Source organism: Rhinolophus sinicus, linkage group LG04, assembly GCF_036562045.2.
Source record: "Rhinolophus sinicus isolate RSC01 linkage group LG04, ASM3656204v1, whole genome shotgun sequence".
Classification (NCBI taxonomy): Eukaryota; Metazoa; Chordata; class Mammalia; order Chiroptera; family Rhinolophidae; genus Rhinolophus; species Rhinolophus sinicus.
The window spans coordinates 173284579-173305728 of NC_133754.1; the positions used below are offsets into that span (position 1 = coordinate 173284579).

The following is a 21150-nucleotide window of genomic DNA, read 5'->3' on the forward strand; positions in this document are numbered from 1 at the left end:
CCTTTCATTAAGAAAAAAACACTTTTTTCCTTTTATTTTTTGTAAAGTATTCCCCCTTTGAGGCTCCCCACCCACCCCACACACACCCATACACTTTTGAAGGTGATAAGGATACAGAGGACTCGTCTTCCAATCTAATAAATTAAACAATACAAATTTAAGGATATGTTGAAATGCCCCTCAGGCTCAATGCTGGAGAGATGGCAGGGAAGGGTGTGGAATGTGGTAAACTGGGGAGAGCGTGTGCTGCTTCCACAGGGGACGGCTCTAGCCGAGTGTGGCAAGGTGGCAAGGGTGGCCAGGTTTTCCATTTTCTCTTGAGTACAAAAATATGGAGTCTTTGAAATATGAAATCTTTTTTTTTATATATATTGGCAAATAAGTTTGACTTCTGTTAAGGTCTTGGTGTGCCAAACCAAACATTTCTGTGGGTTGTGTAGCCTGGAAGCTGTTGGCTTGCAACCCTTGAATGAGACAGACTCTTCTGGCCGTGGGCACCTAGAATTCAGGGTGCAGTCTGTTCCTCCAGTCCCTCAGGAGTACTCCCAATCTGCCCTGCACTTCCACTTGTTCTTGGGAGCTGGGGGAGTTTCCCAATAGAAAACGCAGCTCACAGCCTCAGAGGCTTATAATTCCTCTAGGTAAGTGGGACCTTGGATTTTATAATGGCTTCTAGAAAAAGGATGGAAGGAGGAAAGAGAGAAAAAGAAGAAGTGAGGGAAGGAGAGAGGGATGTAGGGAGAGAATTATGGGGGAAAAAGGGAAATCACCATTTATTGAGTATCTATAATATATATGTAGGCACTGTTTCTTAGGTAATTCCATATATACCACCTCATTTTGACTCGAGCGCACTTCAATGAGTTAAATATTATCACCATTTTAGATGAAGACTCTGAAGTCCTGAAAGGTTGTCACTGCCCAATTCTCATAACAAGTGTGATTGAAACACAATTTGAACTCAGGGCTAATTTTCCGGCATCCGTCCTGCAAAGCAACCACCTTACAGTATAGACCATAAACATAGGCAACACTTACAGACAAAGGGAAAATGCTACCAAGAGTCTAATGGTTCAGAGTGAATAGTCGATGTATAGAAGGAGATATTGTGTGCCCTGGCGGGGAAACCCACAGATGGAGAGATGTGTCCAAAGTCCAGCAATTTCTCCTCCACTCGTGGACACACTCATACATTCATGCCTCTGCTCATTTGTTCATTCACCCATTCAAAAACATTGATTGTGTACCTCCATTGAAATGGCAGGTATTCTTCAAACACAAGGGATGTAAGGTGGAAAATGCCTAGGCTTTCAAAAAGCGTACCCAAGAGAAAGCCAAAACCTCAGTAACTGATAACAAAAGGCAAAAATAAGTTAAATGATGTAATTCACTCAAAGGGTCCTATAAATCAAGGGAAAAAATCAAGGACAAAAGACTTTCACCTTAGAAAATATTAGGAGGGGTGTCAGGCTGAGCCTCAGGATGAGGGGCTTCTCTTCAGATGCTTTCTCACATATCTGGCTCTGGCTGGGGCCCATCTTTTCTGGGATTTATCTTTTAGACACTCTTCCCCCTCCTATATTTGTCTCAAAACCTTTCTGAACCTTGGCCTTTCCATCGGTCAAAAGAGTAAGCTATTTTATACTTACAGCTCCAGGGACTAGGAGAATTTGAAGGAGAGCGTAGTGTTCAAAGTATAGACCTAGAAATCAGACAGACATCAGTTTAATTCCTGACTGTCATGGCCTATGTGTGTGATTTGGGACAGGCTGTTTAACTGCTCTGTGCTTCAGTTTTCTCTTGTGTAAACCAGAGTCAAAAATAGTACTTATCTCATAGTTATGGCAAGAATTAAATAGATGAAAGTTCCCAGCAGGGCTTGGACCATAATATTTGCTTAATAGAGGGTTTTGTATTGAGATGGATATAGATAATGATGATGGGGTTTGTGATGATGAAGATGATGATGGTGGTGGTGGTGGTGGGAGTGCTGGTGCTATAGGTGATGGCGGTGGTGCTGGTGGTGCTGGAGGACGTGATGATAATAGAGCTGGTGGTGTTATTGATGGTGGTGGTGGGGGTGTTGGTGGTGGTGCTGGTGTTGTAGGTGATGGCGGTAGTGCTGGTGGTGCTAGTGGAGGTGATGATAATAGAGCTGGCAGTGTTGTTGATGGTGGTGGGGGGGGTGTTGGTGGTGGTGCTGGTGTGATTGCTGATGGCGGTGGTGCTGGTGGTGCTGGTGGAGGTGATGGTAATAGAGCTGGTGGTGTTGACACTAGTGATGGTGGTGTTGATGCTGACGGTCATTGTAGTCAAGAAGAAAAGACAGTATGTTCTTCCTCTGCACCAAGGCAGGAAATGAAAGCTGTCTTACAAAATCTGGTCTGAAAGGGCTGTGACTGGGCTAGAGGTCTCCCTGGCATCGAGAGGAACAAGCCTGACATTTGAGGGGCCCCATCTGGGATCGCCCAACTTTTGGTATAAACAGCCTAGCCTTTCCTTCAGACCTGCTGCTTGTCCCCTTTCTCACTTCTCCTCGCATACAGAGGGGCCCTGTAGTGAGACAGGTGGGGCGTGCAGCCCTGAGGAATAGTGGAAAATCCAAACACCTTGGAAAGATAAATAGACTCATGCCGATAGTATAAAAGTCCCTTTTCTGAACTCACGTCAGGTAAACCTCAACTGACAGAAACATTTACAACCACACCAAGACACTCCTACAGACGGATTAAATTAGCTCTCAAATAAACAGGGGGAGGGATGGGCATCAAATCCCTAGTGGAGCCTAACCCTGCTGTTTTCTACTATTTGAGCTGTTACCAAGTGCCCCTCCAATATCCCTGAATTTTGGCTGGGAACAGACGCTCAGACCCAGAGATGAACGTCTGGTTAAAGTTTCCCAGAAAATGAAAGCAGGTGATTCTCTCCACTTCTGGCCCCACAGCTGGGAAGCAGGGGATAAGAAAGTAGCTGAGCTGGGAGGAACCCTGGAAGTACTCACGTTCCTTCATTTGGTCAACATGCGCGTGTTGGCTGTGCTCCATGCCTGGTCCTGGAGGAAGACAGAGATGTCTAAAACCCAGGCCTTGCCCTCAAGAACCTTAAGGAATAGTTCCTGGTTAACCATTTCCACAACATGTATCTCAATGCATTATCATAACAAACCTGTGGCATTTTCAGTCCCCATTTCACAGATGGGAGAACCAAGCCTCAAAGTAAATTTGCTTTGTGCAAATTTACAAAGCAATTTCAAATCAGAATTGCAACGACACCTGCTGTGCCTCAGTACCCAGAGTCTTTCCCATATATTACACTGCATTATGTGCATTGGAGAAGTCAATAGAGGCAGTAGGAGAGCTAGATAGTGGATTTCGCATTATAAGATGGGTTGGCAGATCTTCAAGGGAGGTTGTTTGTCCAAGATTTTTAATGTAATTCGGACTGCACTAAACTGGCCCTCTCCACTAGACACTGGCTAGGTATTATGAATGTTTGACGCTCCAAAAGAAAGGAAGACAAGAAAATATTGTCCATTGATAAAATCCTGTCTATTTTGAGAGGGATCCATTCATTCATGTAAATGTAAATATTTAGTGGGCATCCTCCATGTGCCTGGCACCATTCTAGGCACGGAAGATCCAAGACTGAACCAGAGATGCCATGGGGCAGAGAAGAAAGTCACCCAACCGAATCTTAGCCAGATCTTGAAGTCAGGGGATTCCTTTTGTGCTAGGCTCACCAAGACACCTAGTTACAGTTTGGTTCCCATATAGGTCGGCCCTCAGGGACAGAATGGGCTGGTCACATGCATTTTCCACATTCTGGCCCATGTGACTGTTCATTTCTTGATTAAAATAAATCAACTGGCACTCAGCCAGGAGAGTAAGCCCTGATCATACAGACTTCCGTGATGGTCCCTGACACAGTTACTTATCGTCGCAAATCTAAGCTTTTACCTCCAGCTCATTTTTATTTTATTTTTTAGAATTTTTAAAGAAATTATTGTAATCTGACATGAAAAGCAAAGAAAGCATCATGAGCTTTGCTAGGATGGTTATGTTAGTCCCATTCCTGATGCTATTTTATCTTTCTTTTTTCACCTACTTTAAAAATTATCACGTTGGATGTTATTAGCTGCCTTCAATCATTTCCAAAACCACTGCTTGGTTTCCAATCCTGGTTTTGCCACTTAACAGCTATGGAGCTTGGGGAATTTATTGTCCTCGCGACCAGAGATTAATGCCCACCTCACTGCACTGTGGTGAAAAATAAATAAGATAATACATAAACTAATTAGCACCACAAATGCACTAAATACATTTTAGTTGTCATTATCATAACAGTAATGATTATTATTAAAGGAGGCTTTAAATAAACACATATATGCAGACCTATAAGCTCTGCCTGGCACCGCAGAGAAAGTAAGTCTTGAGCAGAAATTTAGAAGATAACTAAAGTTTCTCCAGGTGACAAGGTGGGGAAGAACATTTCAGTGAAGGAGAGCAGTAGTAGGAACAAAGTCACAGGGATAAGGTAGGAAAGTGTGGGCACCCTCAAGGAATTGTGCGCAGGCCCATAGGGCAGGGTGGCAGGTGCAGGCAGGAAGGGTCCTCTGTGTGCCCAAGGCTTCCGCACCAAAGGTTAGTTCATTCATCCTCCTGCCCACTGCTCTCAAACTGCAGTGTGTATCCGAATCATCTGGGAGACTTGTTCTTAAAATGTAGAGGCCCTGATCTCAAAGATTTGGATTCATTAAATCCAAGCCAACACCAAAGAATGTGCCTTTTTAATATGTTCCCACAGTGATCCTGTGAAAGTGGTCCTCAGTGTTTTCCCTGCTCCACACCATTTTCCCATCTCCCTGCTGCACTGACACATACAGATACACACACACATACACACACAAACACACACACTCTGTCCTTCCTTCTTCCTCCCGCTTTATCCCCAACTCCATCCATGGGCCAAATATCACCACACATTTTCTGAAGGGCCTTTCTGACTGTCTTCATCCCCTAATTCTGCTTCTCTTTAGCCCTTATTTCGCCTGAGGAAATAGAGAATCCTGACATCTACAGCAAACACAAATGGTATTGTAATCTTATGGCTCCTGTTATTGCCAGTATCTGGGCAAATTACCCATGTAAATGCCAAGGTGAGGTCAGGACTTGGAAGATCCAAGAAGAGGTAGGGTGGTTGAATGTGATGCCAATGGACAGATGCCTCCCTCCCTGCCCTAAACCCGTCTGACCTCTCTCTCTTTCTCTCCACAGAGAGTTGTGTGCACGGCTGGTCTCAAGTGGTATCCTCACCCTGCTCTGATTCACTGTGTGAAAGGCTGTGAGGTGAGTTCCCAGAAAGGATTCTACAGTTATTATTTTTATTGTTATCATCATATTAATCATGGCTACCATTTACTGTACCTACTAAGTGCTGTAAATACACCTTTATCTGAGTTTTTGGACATGTATCAACAATCCCATTGTACAGATGGTGGATTGAAACATAGAGATATCAACAAACATACTCCAAAATATGTTCAGTGGGTAACAGAGGACGCCAAGCCAGGTGTTTCTTCCTCCTAAGCCTATGCTCAGCATATTGTACCTAGAAGGGAGGGGGGGAGGGAGCCATATTGATTTAGCGTCTATAATATGCCAGGCATTTTACCAAGATTATCACATTTAACCTTTAATGAACAACACAAACCAGTTTTTTTTCCATCCCCCCTTTACTGATACGCGTCTTATGTATCACTTCCTTCTGCCACGTTTGTCATTCACTCTCTCTTCAACCCAAGCAGTAATATGGACACCTTAGAACCAAACATTGCGCTGAGAGTGATTATGCCTTCTGACCCTTCAGTTCTCTGACTTCACGGTTTAGCCATGTCCTGGAACTTGGCATTAAGGAGATCTGTTTCTGTGGATCAGTGACAAGCTTGGGGAGGGACAAGGGCAGGGTACTTGGGATGTCATCTGTGGTCTCAAGGGGGCGCTGCTCATGCAACTAAAAGACGTTTCTGTGCACCCCTTTGCTCCTGTGGTTCTCAGCTGGCAGTGAGAAGGAGGCCCCAAATTTCATCCAGGTGCATGTCCAAATCTCTGCGGTCCCCCCAGAGCCCACTCAGGAAAATGCAGATGAAATGGAATAGATTGTGCTGTAGAAAATGTTGTATTTGATGAAATTCTTAGAATGTTGGAACCAGAAATGTTCTTCTAGATGCTCTAAACCTGACCTTTTATTTTAAAGATGGGAAAACTGGGACCGAGACAATGGTTGGTCTAAAATTTGATGGACTGTCAAAGCTGGAAAGCTTCTGAGTGTGATCTAACCCTATTCATTTATTGTATAGACTGGAAGTTGAGGGCCAGAGAGGGGATGCGCTGGCCCAAGGTTGCACAGCATAATAGACACAAAACCAAAGCCTGAACCCAGGTCTGCTGACTTCCAGGCAGGTGCTTTTTCTTCTCCACTAGGCCACCTCATGCCCATGAACTATCCCCTGACCTATAAGTGTCACAGACAGTCCTTGGGTCACATATGTCTTCCTGTGTATTGGTTAGGGACCTTCTGCAGCATCTTCTCGGGGCACTTGACACTGGAGTCATGAAGAACCCCCATTCTCCCAGGAGTCAGCCAGGAATGACAAAACCAAGGCCAGGGCCATGTAGCCGTTGCTTCCTCCCATCTCTCTGGATCAGTCCAGCATTTCAAGAAAAGAAAGCTTGGGTTACTTGGGCACTCATTCTGCTGAGTCGGCGGTCTGGGCAACCAGTGTGACAGCGGAATTCGATCCCTGCTTTGACTCAGCACTGGGGCCTAAGAGACCCTCACCTGTCAGGCTCTGGGCCCTGCCAGCGATGCTTATCACCTTTGCTCTTGCAGGTGCCTCCTTGTCCTCCTAGCTTAGAGCTAATAACTTGTCTCTTGTCTGGGGCTGCAAAGTATGTTTAGAAGATTATACAAATGCTGGGCCCACAGAGGAGCCATTCACCTGGAATGTGTAGAGGTAGCCGAGACTGAGAAAGGGTTTTGGGAGCCCTGCGCCACCAGCCGTCTACCCCAAGCTATATCCAGAGTGGTCATTCACTCACTCAGACATCAAAGCTTCACTGAGTGCCTCTTCTGTGCCCGACACTATTCTAGGTTCTGACAATAACATGATCTTAGTCCAGTGGAAACAGTAACTATGCTCTCTCTGAGTCATCTGTGGTATCTTCTTGCCCCCCATCCATCCATGAATCCGTTTGTGCATCCACCGGTTTCCTAAATAAACACTGAAGGAGTATCTATTTGATAAAGTTTTGCTCAAATGGCCAGATGTTTTGCTAGGAAATCTAGACTATAAAATATGGATGACGCACGTTCCTGTCCATAAGGAACTCATAGTACAGTACAGGAAATAGACAACTCTGTCTATATGCTATGTAGACATGCTATGTATGCTATAACCAAAATATGCTGTAACAAAACAAGTCAGGAAGTTGTAGAAGCACTGAACATCTTGGGGGTTTTAGGGAAGGCATGTTAGAGGGGCAGCGTTTGAGCTAGGTCTTGAAGGATGAATTGCTTACCTGAACACATTATTAGTAAAAGTAGCAGCATGAGAAATACCGAAGACAGGGAGAAATCTCTAAGTAACAGGTCTTTTCACATGCTATTCCCTTTCTCTAGACATTCTTCCTTCTTCACCCCTATGTAATTAATTCCCACTCATCTTATGATCTCAGATGAAACGTCCTTTCCTTGGGGACACCTTCACAAAGCTCCCTGATTAAGTTCAATCCTTCTACTCTTTACTCAAACAGCCTCTTGCACCTTTCTTCCATAGCTCTTATTAGAGGTGAAATTGGCCAATTAGATGTGTGATTATTTGATTAAAGTCTCCTCACAGAACTGTAAGGTCCAGAGGAGCAGGAGCTCTATCTATATTGACTCACTATTACGCCCTTTTCTTTAGCACACGTGTAGTGGGCATTCAATAAATAGGGTTGACTAGAAGACGGATGGACAGACAGATAGGTAGATGCATGGATAGATCGATGAATGGATGGATGGATGTGGCTGCACGAAATGGCACATAGAGGAAAGTAGCTAACGATGAGACAAGATTTTTTCATGGGACAAATTTTTAAAAAGTTCACTTATTTATTTTCTTCCTCTTCTTCCTGAGCTACTCCTTTAGCAGGCCAGTTCCTTTCATTCTAAGGAAGGGACATTTGGTTTCCTTCGTTAGTCTGCTTACATATATGAGAAAAACCATAAAGAACAGAGTCCACAAGCAGATCTCCTAAGGCACAGAGAAAAGCAAAGAGCTTATCCTTTATTTGTTATTTGTGCTTCTCTGCTCTAATATAACTGTAGTCATGTGTCTGTTACGGCAGTCACAATTGTGCTCACAGCCGTGTACATGTACACACACACACACACACACACACACACACCTGAGCCTATTCTTGGCTATCTTGCTACGATATTTTTTTAGACACTATAGGGCAGTGATGAAATCGAATCTGTCATCATGAGTGGGGTAACAAAGACTGCATGAACTTGGAACACAGATGCAGAAGGCCGGGATGCCATCTAGGATGGACGGGGACTCCTTGTGAGCTTGGGACTGGGATGGAGAAGTCAGGATGGGAAAGAGAGACCACTGGGTCTCAGGGATTGTGTCCAGATGCAGTGATCTCAGCAAAGTGATGACGTCTTCTTTCCCATCAATGAGTCACTGAGCATTAAAGACCCCAACCCGAACTTTAATCAGAGGGCTTTCACTTTTATCTGCTTTCTATGTATTAAAGCATTACACAATATTGCCTTTGACGAGAGAAAGGGTATGTCCACTGCTTTGAGAAATCAGTGGACTAACCCTGCCTCTTTTTTTCATTACTGGGAGTCCTGAGACTCAGAGAACATAAGCTGCCTAGTCAACACCACCAAGTAACCACCCAGCTGGCTGCGATTTGGAAGACTAGAACAGATTTTCTAAAGCCCTGACAACTGCCTTTTCACTATGCCTGTACAGTTGCATTCCATTTCAACAACATCTCTAAGAGCCAAAGTTGTGCCTACTGTCAAACTACGTGATTGGGAGACCACATGAACTGGAGGTGGTCCTAACCTTTGAGCAGCTCTCAGTCTTGCACCAGCTACAGGAACAGCAACAGACCATAGAAGACAGTGTGCTGAGTGCTCCGGTGGGAAGATACAAGTGCTAGGGCGTTGCAGGGACTCCTGACTGTCCCCTAAGATGGCTCTGGGTTCCAATAAGTAATGACTTAACCCCATCATCTTTGGAGCATCACAGAGTCGGAGGGACACAGGAAAAAAGAAAGAAACCAATATGTGCTAGAGAGAGCCTAGAATGGTAAAGAAAACAATATGGAACCAAGTTAGATTTATAGATTTATATCACTCCTCTGCCTCTGCTCGGTGTGATCCTGGCTGGGTCCCTTTCTTTCTCTGAGCCGCAAGCTTTTCATCTATAAAGTGAGAAGAGCAATGCCTGCCCTCACATGTTGTTCAGAGAATAAAGGAAGAAAACAAAGATGTAAAGCATGTGAGATCAAGTATATCTGTACTCCTGTGTGACAGGAGAGAGAGCCCATAATCAGACACAGACAAATGCCTGAATTCTTCAACGTTAGATCTTTACAATTCTTGGGCAGTTTACACTCAGGTGGCTAATATATTTGCATATATTTTATTATGAATTATGTTTTTAATTACTTGCTATCAGGAAGAATGGGGGAAAGGGGCTCAAATTTTCTTACCATTTCTTCAAGTTAAATGAGCCCCCAACTTTAAGAAGACGTAAGTGGTCTGCCCCCTGGTTTTGCACTCCCCAGCATCCAGGAGTGTCTCTCCCAGGGTGACCATACTTTAGTTGGGAAACGCTTGGCTAGAGATGACTTGAGAAATGTTAGAAGTGGGAATTTGTTCAAGGGGGTGCTGGGATTTGAAGCCAGAAGCTAAATAATTAGCTGAGAGACAGCTAAATGATGACAGAGGCCATCCCCACTCACTCTGGGATGCTAACAAGGCACCTTTCTTTCCTGCCTCTGTCCCCCATCTAGCCCTTCATGGGAGACAATTACTGTGACGCCATCAACAACAGAGCCTTCTGCAACTACGACGGTGGGGACTGCTGCGCGTCCACGGTGAAGACCAAAAAGGTAGGCAGTGTCCCCCCTTCCCCAGCAGGCCCCTCCTACAGGCCTCTCTGGTGTCCTGGGCCAAGATCCACCCTCCATGTTGGACAACTCACTGTCCTGGTTGTGTCAGCGCTCGCCTCCAAGCTGTATTGTGTTGTGTGTATTGTATTGTACGGTATGGTACGGTACGGTATTATATTTTTAATTCTTTTAGTCAGTAGTTGAGCTAATATCACATGCTCGTCCCTGAGCAAGGTGTGGAGGTTCATGGATAACTTTTGCAGATGTGGTCCCTTAGCAACACAGCTTAGAGTCGAATACGGAAGCAGACAAATAAAAGTGCAACACATACTTTTAGAAGCGAAGGACGGAGTCCGGTGGCGCTCGGTCATGGGGTGGGAGGAGGCGCGGAGGAGGGATCGACAGTCAAGGCTGAAACTTAAGGGACAGGGGGAGGCGTGGGGAGGGGGCCAGGAGACGAGTGTCAGGGGCAGAACGTTTGCTGGCGTTAAAGTCCTAGAGAGCATGCATTTCTAAGCGGTGGGGCTACAGTTGAGGGGAAGAGAGAAGATGGCGCATTCCCAACAAGGTCAGTCATAGCCTTTGAGCATTTTAACATCTCTTTTGTTGTTCACCCCTGTAGAATTGAGGGGGGTGGTCTTGGTGGTGATTTTCTTCCTTTGTGTATTAGGAGGCAACAGGAGTGATTTAGGTGTGCATACGTGTTGTGAGCCCAAAACATTCCACTGAAATTCACCTCAACGTCCACCTGCCTCCTGTCCAGGGCTGGGACCAGAGTTTGGGCCCCGGCCAAGAACCAGGAGAGAGGTGATCAACCTGGGCAACCTGAGTTGAGAAGTATTCTTGTGATGAATGAGTGAATAGGCAGCTATTTCCCTTTTTATACTCATCTACAATCTGAGCTGAAAGATTTCAAATATCATTGGATCTACTTTCTCATGGTAAAGAAGGGGAACTGCGTTCCTGAGACCAAAAAGGCAAAGACTCATAGTCAGTTTTAGTGGAAGAGCCCTCTGTGATTCTTTGGTCTAAACCTTTCATTTCATTGACGGGGACCCAGAGGCCCATAAAGGAGGAATGGTTTGTCCAAGGTAGCAGCGTGAGTGACAAAAACAGAGCAAGACGCCCGGCCTCCCAGCCACGTCCCTTTATATCGCAACATCCTTACGAGAATTAGTTCTTTCAAGAAAGATGATCTGACGCTAAAATGCAGCATGGATAGAGCCAGACCCAAGGGATACCCTCAAATCGGAGGACTGTTACTGTATCTTTTGGTCGATGAATAAGGGTGATGGGGTTCGCTTCTATCAGTTGGTCCTGTATAGGCAACACTTTTCAGCATGGCTTCCCCCTCCTTTCTTTTTTATTTTGTATGTTTTTGGCTAAAACACTGAAAGTATACACTTTCTGTTGAACTACAGGAGAATAAAATTTATTTTCTATGAACATTTTTTTTTTATTGGGGTGACAATTGTTAGTAAAATTACATAGATTTCAGGTGTACAATTCTGTATTACATCATCTATAAATCCCATTGTGTGTTCACCATCCAGAGTCAGTTCTCCTTCCATCACCATATATTTAACCCCCTTTACCCTCATCTCCCACCCCCTGCCCCCTTTACCCTCTGGTAACCACTAAACTATTGTCTGTGTCTATGAGTTTCTGTTTCTCATTTGTTTGTCTTGTTTCTATGAACAAATTTTATTATTTTTCCCAATTATGAAACAATATGTATTCCACTTTTGGGAAAATCCAGAAAGTAGAAGATAACAAAATAATTCACTGATCATCTTACAACCCAAAGATAAACAGCTACTTTCCTTTGGTCGTTTTTATTCTGTGTAAAAGTATGTGGGTATTTGTGTCTACGTATATATCTGCATCTCCAATTTGGATTCTTGATTTGTTCTGTTTTGTTTACTAAGCCCAGGACAGCTTGCACGTAAGAGTTACCTGATCTTAGATTAAGCTTCTCAGCTGCATATTTTGCTGTATTATTATTTATTTACCATATGGTTGTGATGTACGATTTACCTGCGACTTTTATTTTGGGCTATTTCAGTTTCTCACAATGATAAGTAATAATTCTAGTGAATATCTTTACTCAAAAAATGTTTTTGTAACTCTGCTCATTCCTTTACAATTGAATCTTAGAATCGAAATAGCTAGGATGAAAGGTGTGAATATTTGTAAGGCTCTTGGTACCTGTCTCCAAATGAGTACAGAGCACAGTAGTGTCTATTTCACTCCACTGGAGTCAGCCCTTTTTGAAAGTGAATAGACAATGAAATTTGTGTCTTAAATAGAAGTTTGTGTACAAACTTATGACACGTGATTCATCTGACACCAGCATCTGGTGAAAGAGCAGCTCAAATTAAAAGAATTGTACTACCACTGAGTACAACTCACATACTAAAACATACAAAATAAAACTAAACTTATTTTTTAATGGGAAACTTCCTGAAACGGAGTGCTATTTCTAGAGAGTGTTTGGTAAGGACATGAAGTCATGAGATTGATAAATTCGAATCTGCACTGGAACCTCATAGTCACGTGAATGCGTGCCCGCACACACAGACCCAAATGGCCTTTTGACTTTGTTTCTATACTGGGCTCAGTTGCAGCAATTTCAGGCTGCAGGGCCCTGAGATGAGTGTTTCCTCTTCTCTAAGGGACCCAGAGTCAGTTCTTTGCTAGCTCTGAATATGCTTCCTAGTCCTCTTTCCCCTCTTTTCTACCCACGTTATAAATTGTGGCTTTTTGTGTTAAAAGGATTGTCTTCTTCCACCTTAAATTGTTCTTCCGGCCAGCCAAGGCTGCAGAATGCAGATGGCCAAGCTTCCTTCATGCAACGAGATGAATGTTCATTGGGCATGTCTAGGAAACCCAGCACTGGCCCAGGCTGTGTGTGCACGGCAGGCGTGGTGCCTGCCCTGGTAAAGCTCGTGGCTTATTAAGGGAAGCAGACATTCAGCAGTGAGGTATCCAACTATGTATGTAATTCCCTTCATGGGAGGGTCAATGCAGAAGAGCTGCCAGATCTTACATGTTCCCCGAGGAAGTGACATTCATATGGAGCCGTGTTTTCCTGGTGAAGGTGGATGGTGGTTGGGGCAGACTGGAGAGAGCTGTTAGAACCATGTGTGACGTATGGATTAGAGCTGAACGGCCTCTTTATGGTGCAGATGGCTTGGCCGTAGTAATTAGCTGCTAAGAAGTGTTTGGGGCTTTCTTCAGATTCGAGATTCCTGGAAGTCTGACTTCTGGAGAAGAAAGGAATCTCAAATTCAAATCATTCTTCCTACAATTTAAATTTTGCAGTCTAACTTCTACAGAAACTTCAATGTCTTGAAACTTTTCTCCTTTCTCTTGCACACACCCAACTGCTCCGTGGGTTAGACTGGTTTATAAAGGCGGTAGGTAGAGACAGGGCTATAAAATACCCCTACGTGAGCTGCTGTATGTCAGATACTTGTTCTCCGTGACTTCCTTTAATCCTCATCTCAGCCCCGACAGGTTGCTATGACCCCGTTGCACAGGTGAACGGACTGTGGCTCAGAGTACTCATGGGGGTTGCAAATGCCGAGGCCCGAAGTGGAACCCAGTTCTGTCTGACTCACAAGTCCAGTTCTTTTTCCTGCATGGGGCTGAGTCTCAGAAGAGAAAAGCAGGTGGGGGTAGGACCTTGTCCTCAGAGTACCTGGGCATGACCTTCCCAGTTCTGGCTGGAGACATTTCACTGTGAACCCAGACTGCCAGGGAACCTTGGCTGTGGGACCCCTCCCCTTGGCAAAGGTGAAAGCAGCTTTCCCCAGCAGCAAAGACGGGGTGGGCAGTAACTGAGGCTCCCAGCCTTGCCAACCACCGCTGAAGTCCCAGACAGGTGTTTTCCCTGAGCTGAAAAATGTCTTGTGTCCAGTTTCCACAGCAGGTGGCCTCGGAGCAGAAGAAGGTCCAGATTCCTTCCTCTCACCCCTCAGCCCTCACCTACTGGTCCTTCCTATACTCTTGACCCTGGACACAGATCATGGGAGGTTCTCTAGCCATAAGCACCCAGCCTGGCACTCAGAAACTCACGGACAGGGCAGACCTGCCCCATGTACCTTCTCCATTAGAGTAATTCCATGACTTGAGCACATACTACATATGTGCTTGGCTATGGGCTGTAATCTCTGTGTAGAATATCTCACCTGGACTGCAGAACCTCCCACCAAGGTAGACAGCTGAGGCTCAGAGAGGTGGAATCATTTGTTCGAGATGACAGAGCTGTGGAGGTGACAGAGCTGTGTGTAGGATTGAGCGTTTTCTAACTCCAAACAAATAATAGTAGCTACGATGTATCAAGAGTTTCCCATTTGCCAAGTGCAATGCTAACTGCTTTTACATGTGCCATTTCATTTCAACAGCACAGTAGCCCTGTTGGCAGGTGTTTTATTCTCATTTTATGTTAGGTTATTTTTTTTTTTTTTTTTTTAAAGGAGGGCATAGCTCGCGGGTATCGAACCAGCAACCTTGGTGTTATATAGCACCGCACTCTAACCAACTGAGCTAACCGGCCACCCCTATTCTCAGTTTATAGATGATGCAGCTGAGGCTTACAAGGTCACTGGCTAGGAAGTGGTAGAGATGAGCCGCAAACCCAGTGAGTCTAACCCACATAACACCTGCCTCTAACCCCTGTTCTGAACATCTTGTTGCAGTGAGGTTTCATTTTCCCCTTCCCCTGGCAAGTGGGCTTCTTGTTTCATAGTCCTCCTGGACAGGAGTCGTGGGCATGACCTCGGGGTCTGGGGTTACACTCTCAGCATCTTCTCCCAGACTTCGTTCTTGCCAACTCTCCACTTAAACCTTTTCCCAGTCCCCAGGGCTGGGGCCTCCCCGGTCACTTGGCCCAGAATGATGTCTGCCTGATTCCTCCATCCTTCCTCCCCTTGTTTGTCTCTACAGACACCAGCTGTTTCCCACATCTGCCTTGTGGGGTGACCTGGACTCGGCTGACAGACAAGAGCAAGACAGTGCAGGAAACTCTGTCTGACAGGGGTGACCAGTTTCCCGCCCAGACACCTGTCTGCAGTACAAGGCAGACAGGAAGGGGCAGGGCTCAGCTTCTCAGCAGTAATATTTTTCTATTGGAGCCTTGAGGAGTCTTGAATACAGAGCAGATTTCCAGAATGGTTGCTGTAACACATGCCCCTCCTAACAACAAGAAGAAGTATTCCTTTCTAATTGGAATAATTCTAAGTAAGCATGCGTTGGGGGTGTAACAGAGAGAGGAGAAACCACCTGAACACATTGAACATGCCAAAACTTTCTAAAGTGTGGTGGCCTGGAACAATAATTATGGTCATGTTTCAGGCAGCTGCTAAGAGGCTGATTCTGGAAGATGTCTGGGGAGTGAGTGGAGGTGTAGTGCCAGCTCCCTGACTTAGCTCTGTGACCTTGGGCAGGTCGAGTTCACCTTAGGTTTTTATCTCTTGATATTTGGGTTAGATTCGGGTCTCGGGACTCCCCACATGGCTTCCGGCATGAGGTGGTCATTGAGCGAGAATTGAAGGCCAGTCATAGCTGGGAGCAGGAGAGAGTAAGAGGTCGTCAACCCTAGAAACATGTCTTAGCACAGGATGGCACGCCCAACTGATGACACTGAGCGTAGGCTTGGGGTATTTACTTGCGAAGTCTAAGTGAAAACATACTTTCTTAGGAAAGGATGTTAAAACTAAATGTAGCCCATTGGTCGAAGGCTAGTAATTCTATAGGATATAGGAAGAGAATCAAAATTGTTAGATGGAAAGCAGCCTTCTTAGCTGAGTGGCCATGATAAAGGTTTGGATGCTGAGGGCCAGAGTCAGGGATGTACGTCAGTGACTCTTACATCTTGACTTAGCAACAAGAACAGTCCTTTTAAATGTATCACATGGTGTCAGACCTCTGTGCCAAGCCCTAGAGTGTCTCCCTCATTTTACTCGGAGTAAAACCAGTTCTCCCAATGGCCTATCAGGCTTGACATGCTCTTTCTACCCCCATTATCTCTCTGACCTCACCCCCCCACTACTGAGGCCCCCCTTCACTTAACTCCAGTCCTCTGGACTCCCTGACGTCCCTTGCGCAGGCCAGGAATTCTTCCACCTCACAGCCTGTGTCACTGGCTGTTCTTTTATGTGAGAGCATTCTTTCCCATCCATCCTCATCCCTCACCTCCTCTAGGTCTTCACCCAAGTGTCATGTTCTCAATGATCCCCACCCTGACCGCACACCTTACCGCCCTCCTGGCACTCCCACGCCCATTTACCTTGGCTTCCACTTTTTGTTCCTTCCACAACACTTATCGCTTGGGCACATGCTAGAAAATGTATTGATTACTTATGAGCTGGCAATCCTTACCCCTGTTGCTGCTAGAATGACAATTTCATGAGGGCAGAACATGCATCTATTCCAGGTTTTGAGGCTGCGTAATAAACACTGTGCTTGGCCACATGCAAGACGGACCTGGTTGTAGCCATGCTGAGGTCATGTCTTGTGGACTCTTGGTCAGGCAGTGAGAGTCTAGGAAGTGCTAATGGAAACACAGCAAGTTAGCAGAGTTGAGGAAAGCAACACCAGACGGGAGATGTGAAAGGTACAGTAGGTCTTACCCAGGTGACAGGAGTGGGACGATGACCCGACGTAAGCATAAGCGAGGAAAGAGTTTTTCTGGCTGAGGGCACAGTCTGTGCAAAGACCCAGACATAAAGGAGAGTGTTAAGGCAGTTATATAATTCCCTGAGTGTGGCTAGAGCACCGTGAAAGGATGGGAAGGGGGAAGAGATGAGCCTAGCGGCATGTGCAAGGCTTTTATAAGCCAAACCAGGACATTTGAATGTTATCCACAGAGCAGTGGGGGTATCCAATGATTATAAGCACTGAACCAGCCGAGACAATCCTAGAAGGCTTCCTGGAAGAGGTGATAGATGTGCTTAACTTGGAAGATTAGTAAGAGATAACAGGCAAATGGCAAAACAGATTAGACGAATTCCTCCTTGTCGAAAAGCACTGGCTTCTGGAGTGTTATGAGATCCTCCTTTGGGGTGTAGCTTTGACTTTTCATGTGGATGAATTCAACACTCATTTTAGCTTGTTCCTGAGAAGGAATCAGACTCGCCCATCCCCCAAAGTTATCACCACCATAACTATTGTCAGCATCATCACCACCATTCTCACCACATTGGCAACACTACTGCCAACACCAAGGTCACCATCACTGTCACCGCCACCATCCTCATTAAATGAGCACATATTATAAGCCATGCACTGGTGCTGAGCGCTTTACTTAAACTGTATACTTTATCCAAAACACTTCTCTGTGACAGGACTGGTACTGCCTCCGGTTTTACAGATAGAGAAACTGAAACTCCCAAAAGGGGTGTAACTGGTTGGATAGCAAGCGCTGAGTCAGTAAGAGGGCAAGAAGTCAAACCCATCTCCTTCTAGGCTGCTGCTTTTCTCCATTTTACTGACATCCCCCACCCCCCATTTTATCTCCCACTTGTGCACATTCCAACAAGCCTCTGCATTCACTGACTGGTCCCTGTCCTCTGCCAGGCACCAATCCACCCTCCCTGCCAGGAGCTTCCAGGGGGTCCTCGTACTCAGCATCACACCTTGTTGCTTGGGCTCATTACAGTTTTCCATCAACCCTCTGAGTATCCTGAGACTCAGCGTGGCAAAATGGTATTTGCCCCAGGTCCCACAGTGGGAGGGAACAGTCAAGGCTTTCAGACCTTCCAGGGCATACTCTCTGCTTGTGACCTCCCTGTTGATTCTGGGTCAGAATCCAGCCTCTGTCTGTCTCCCAGCCTCAGATGAGACCTGCAGCCAGAGCCTTGTGGGGCTTTGGCCTGGCCTGCATTTCTGAGCCGCTCACACATGCAGATGGAGGTGTCAGCTTGGGCAGCTCACCCAGAGGAAGAAAGGCCTGGAGCTGAGCAACCTCTCCAGCCCAGAGGGGAAAAGGAGATAATCCTGGCCTGTGGTCATTGACCTGGGCTTGCTGACAGAATCCCAGAGTGGGTGGCCAAGCCATGTGTGGGACAGCCTAGCCACACGGTGCTGGGGATCCCACATGTAAACTGGCCACCACACGCGTTTGTGCCGTGGGTGGTAGGTTTTCTTGGGAGGCCATCTGTGGGAGAAGGTGGGAAGCTGCTCGGGGGAGTCAGGGAATCTGGGAGTCCTGCTAAGAGAAGACTTTCTCAGGATGTGGCTCTTCTCTTCAGGCCTTAGTTTCTTTCTCTATGAAAAGGGGATCCTGACTCCCGCTCTGCCCGCCTTTTGGGGGACAATGTGGAGGAATGGTTACAAACAGGAAGCAGATGCCAGGGCACCTGCCAGCCCAATGACTCACCTCTCTGCATCTTAGTTTCCTCTGAGATGTAAAACCAGGATAGGAAGAATAGCGGCTTTATTGGGATTGTTGGGAACAGTAAGACAATGCACGTTGAGTTCACAGGCCCCGAGTTTTAATAAGGGACAAAAGGCTGTTGGCTAGTAGACCAATCAGCAGTGAGCCCGGCCAGGCTGTGAAGAAGGTACCTGCCCCTTACTCCTACTTGCTGAAAACTCTGTGTTTGGAGTGGGCTTTAGAATTCTGCATCATCTACGCACATGCTGGTAGAGAGGCTCAGGGCAAGTTTGTTTTGTTGCAACATTCTGAAGCCTCTATTTTCTCATCTGCAAGATGGGTAGCTAATGATAGCCTCACAAGGTTGTACAGAGTCAACAAGCTAGCACGTGGAAACCATCTGACACGTGGCAGGCCCTCAGGAAATGCTGTGCACATGTGTGTATGCATGTGTGTGTGTGTAAAGTAGTGTTCCCTGCTGTGAGCCTACATGAACAGGCTTCCCCAGTCTCTTCCAGGTCAGACCTAGGAACATCTGGGAGGGTGGATGGAGCTAAGCCATCTCCACCCTTCTCTTCCCAGTTGTAGGCCCTTGATCAGCAGGAAGCTCGTGGCAAGAGGAGACCCCAGGACAGGCTCTGAACAGGCAGTTCTCAAAGAGGCGAGAGGAGGGGCCAGGGAGGGAACAAGTGCTGTGCATCGCTCTGCACTGGGCACAGTGGGAGCTGGTGTGGAGACAGCATTACTTCATTGACTCCTTCCCAGAACCCGGTGAGGCCTTTATAACGACCCTCCTGTTACAGATGGGGACATGAGGTCCACCAGGTGCCAAGGACTTGCCAAAAGTCATGCAGTACCAGTGTGGAGCCCACCCTGAACCCAGGCTGGTCTGCTCCCAAATGCCTTGCGAGGGCTCAGGAAACGCAGCTGCATTTTCAAGCAAGTGGTGGAGAGAAGGAGGTTCCAGATCTGCCTCCTGAGCTCAAACCTCCCAGACTTTGCTGTATTCTGACTGGGGTTCCTTACTTCAGGTTCCAGACACCTTTCTCTGGGAAATGCTGAAATGGCCTGGGCTGACCTGGAGGAAGGCAGATTGTTACTCTGCCTGCTGAACCAGAGTGGCCAGACCAGCCTGGGAAATTAACTGGAGGCAGGGCTCCGGAAGCTGATGATTTGGGAGAAGCTGATGGAATGGGGGAGTGGCAGAAGGTCATGCGAGGCAGGGTTTGTAGAGAATGTGCATTTCTAGGTCCTTCCTGGCGAGACTGAGAAGGATTTTCAGACAGATGGAAAGGTAGAGACCGTTAACATCAAATCTGAATGTAGAGCTAGGGAGACCGAAGCTCAGAGAAGTGAAGGAACTAGTACAAAGTCACCCTGCAAGGGAGTAAAAGAGCAGGGGCTCCCTGACTGTATTCTGCCTGTATATTCATGTATTCGTGTGTCCCTCCATTCATGGGTCCACTGAATGCCTGTTCTGTGGTATAAGGGCTCAGTTCCACAGCAGACATGCTGCCCAGACTGGCCTGGCATCCCCACATGGAAGTGAGTCAGTACGAGGAGGGCACCAGAGTAGGATGCTGAGCCATGGGATGAAGGTGAGAGTGTTATTGGTCAGACCAATGAGGGAGCAGGTTGTGCTGGAGACAAGAGCAGAAGAATGAAGAGGGGCTAGTCAGGAAAAAGCAGCAGGATGGAGGAAACTCAATGGCTAAAGACTTAAAAGTAGGAAAGCACCCGGAGTATTTGAGGAACCAGGAAATCAATAAGTAAGCCACTGAGGGGGACGAAGGGAGCCAGCTGAGGTCTAAGAAGCGTGTGGAGATGAGAGCCTGCAAAGCTTTGAACGTGTGGTAAGGACTCTGGGTCTTAGGTGAAGAGATAGAATCTGTTGAATTTTTGCTGTGTGAGGTGCGACAAGAAGCAGGAGGGAGAAATCAGATGTGAAACTGTCCCTCATGGGTCACAGAGCCCAATGGGAAAGAGTTACCGAGGGAATTGTGCAGGAGGCATTAGATGTAACTGGATCGTTCTAAAGTTAGAATGTGGGCAAGGGCAGTGGAAGGGGACAGATAAAGGAATAGGTGAGTTCAGGACAAAGAGGCTGCCCAAGTCTGGGAGGTGGGAGAGAGGGGACAACAGGCAGGAAAGGTGTCACAGATGGTGAAATATGAGCTGGTAGGGAATTGGAGTCCGCACACGTGTATTTAGTATTAAGCACCTCCTGAGTGTTAGGCCATGTGCTAGGGCTTTTGCATATTTCTTTTGTTTGATCCTTAAGACCATATAAAATACAGTATATATATATATATATATTTTTTAATCACTCTTTTAAAGATGTAGAAACTCTGGGTGATGGCAGTGAAGGGATTTTCCCAAAATTGTTCAGCAAGTATGAGGCAAGCAAGGACGCCAACCCCGGCCTTTTGTCTCCCAGGATGGTACTCTTCCCCCGCAGCCTCAGTTGTTACATTTGGACTTGGCTCTGCCCTCAGTGTCTCCGCTTGGACTGGAGGGTTCTCTCTCCTTCTTTTGTGATTCTAACATTTTGTGCTTCTCTTGGAGGTGGAAAGGTTACGAAAGAATATTTTA

At 46.2% G+C, this 21150-nt stretch overlaps 1 protein-coding gene across 1 annotated transcript in view; it reads left to right on the forward strand.

Moving 5' to 3' along the window:
- Positions 1-21150, forward strand: part of PAPPA (pappalysin 1) — a 235194-nt gene that overhangs the window by 206140 nt on the left and 7904 nt on the right. Inside the window, exons 20-21 of the mRNA XM_019731188.2 lie at positions 5274-5345; positions 10080-10178. Of these exons, the coding sequence (XP_019586747.2) occupies positions 5274-5345; positions 10080-10178 (171 nt within the window). The remainder of the gene's footprint in view (positions 1-5273; positions 5346-10079; positions 10179-21150) is intronic.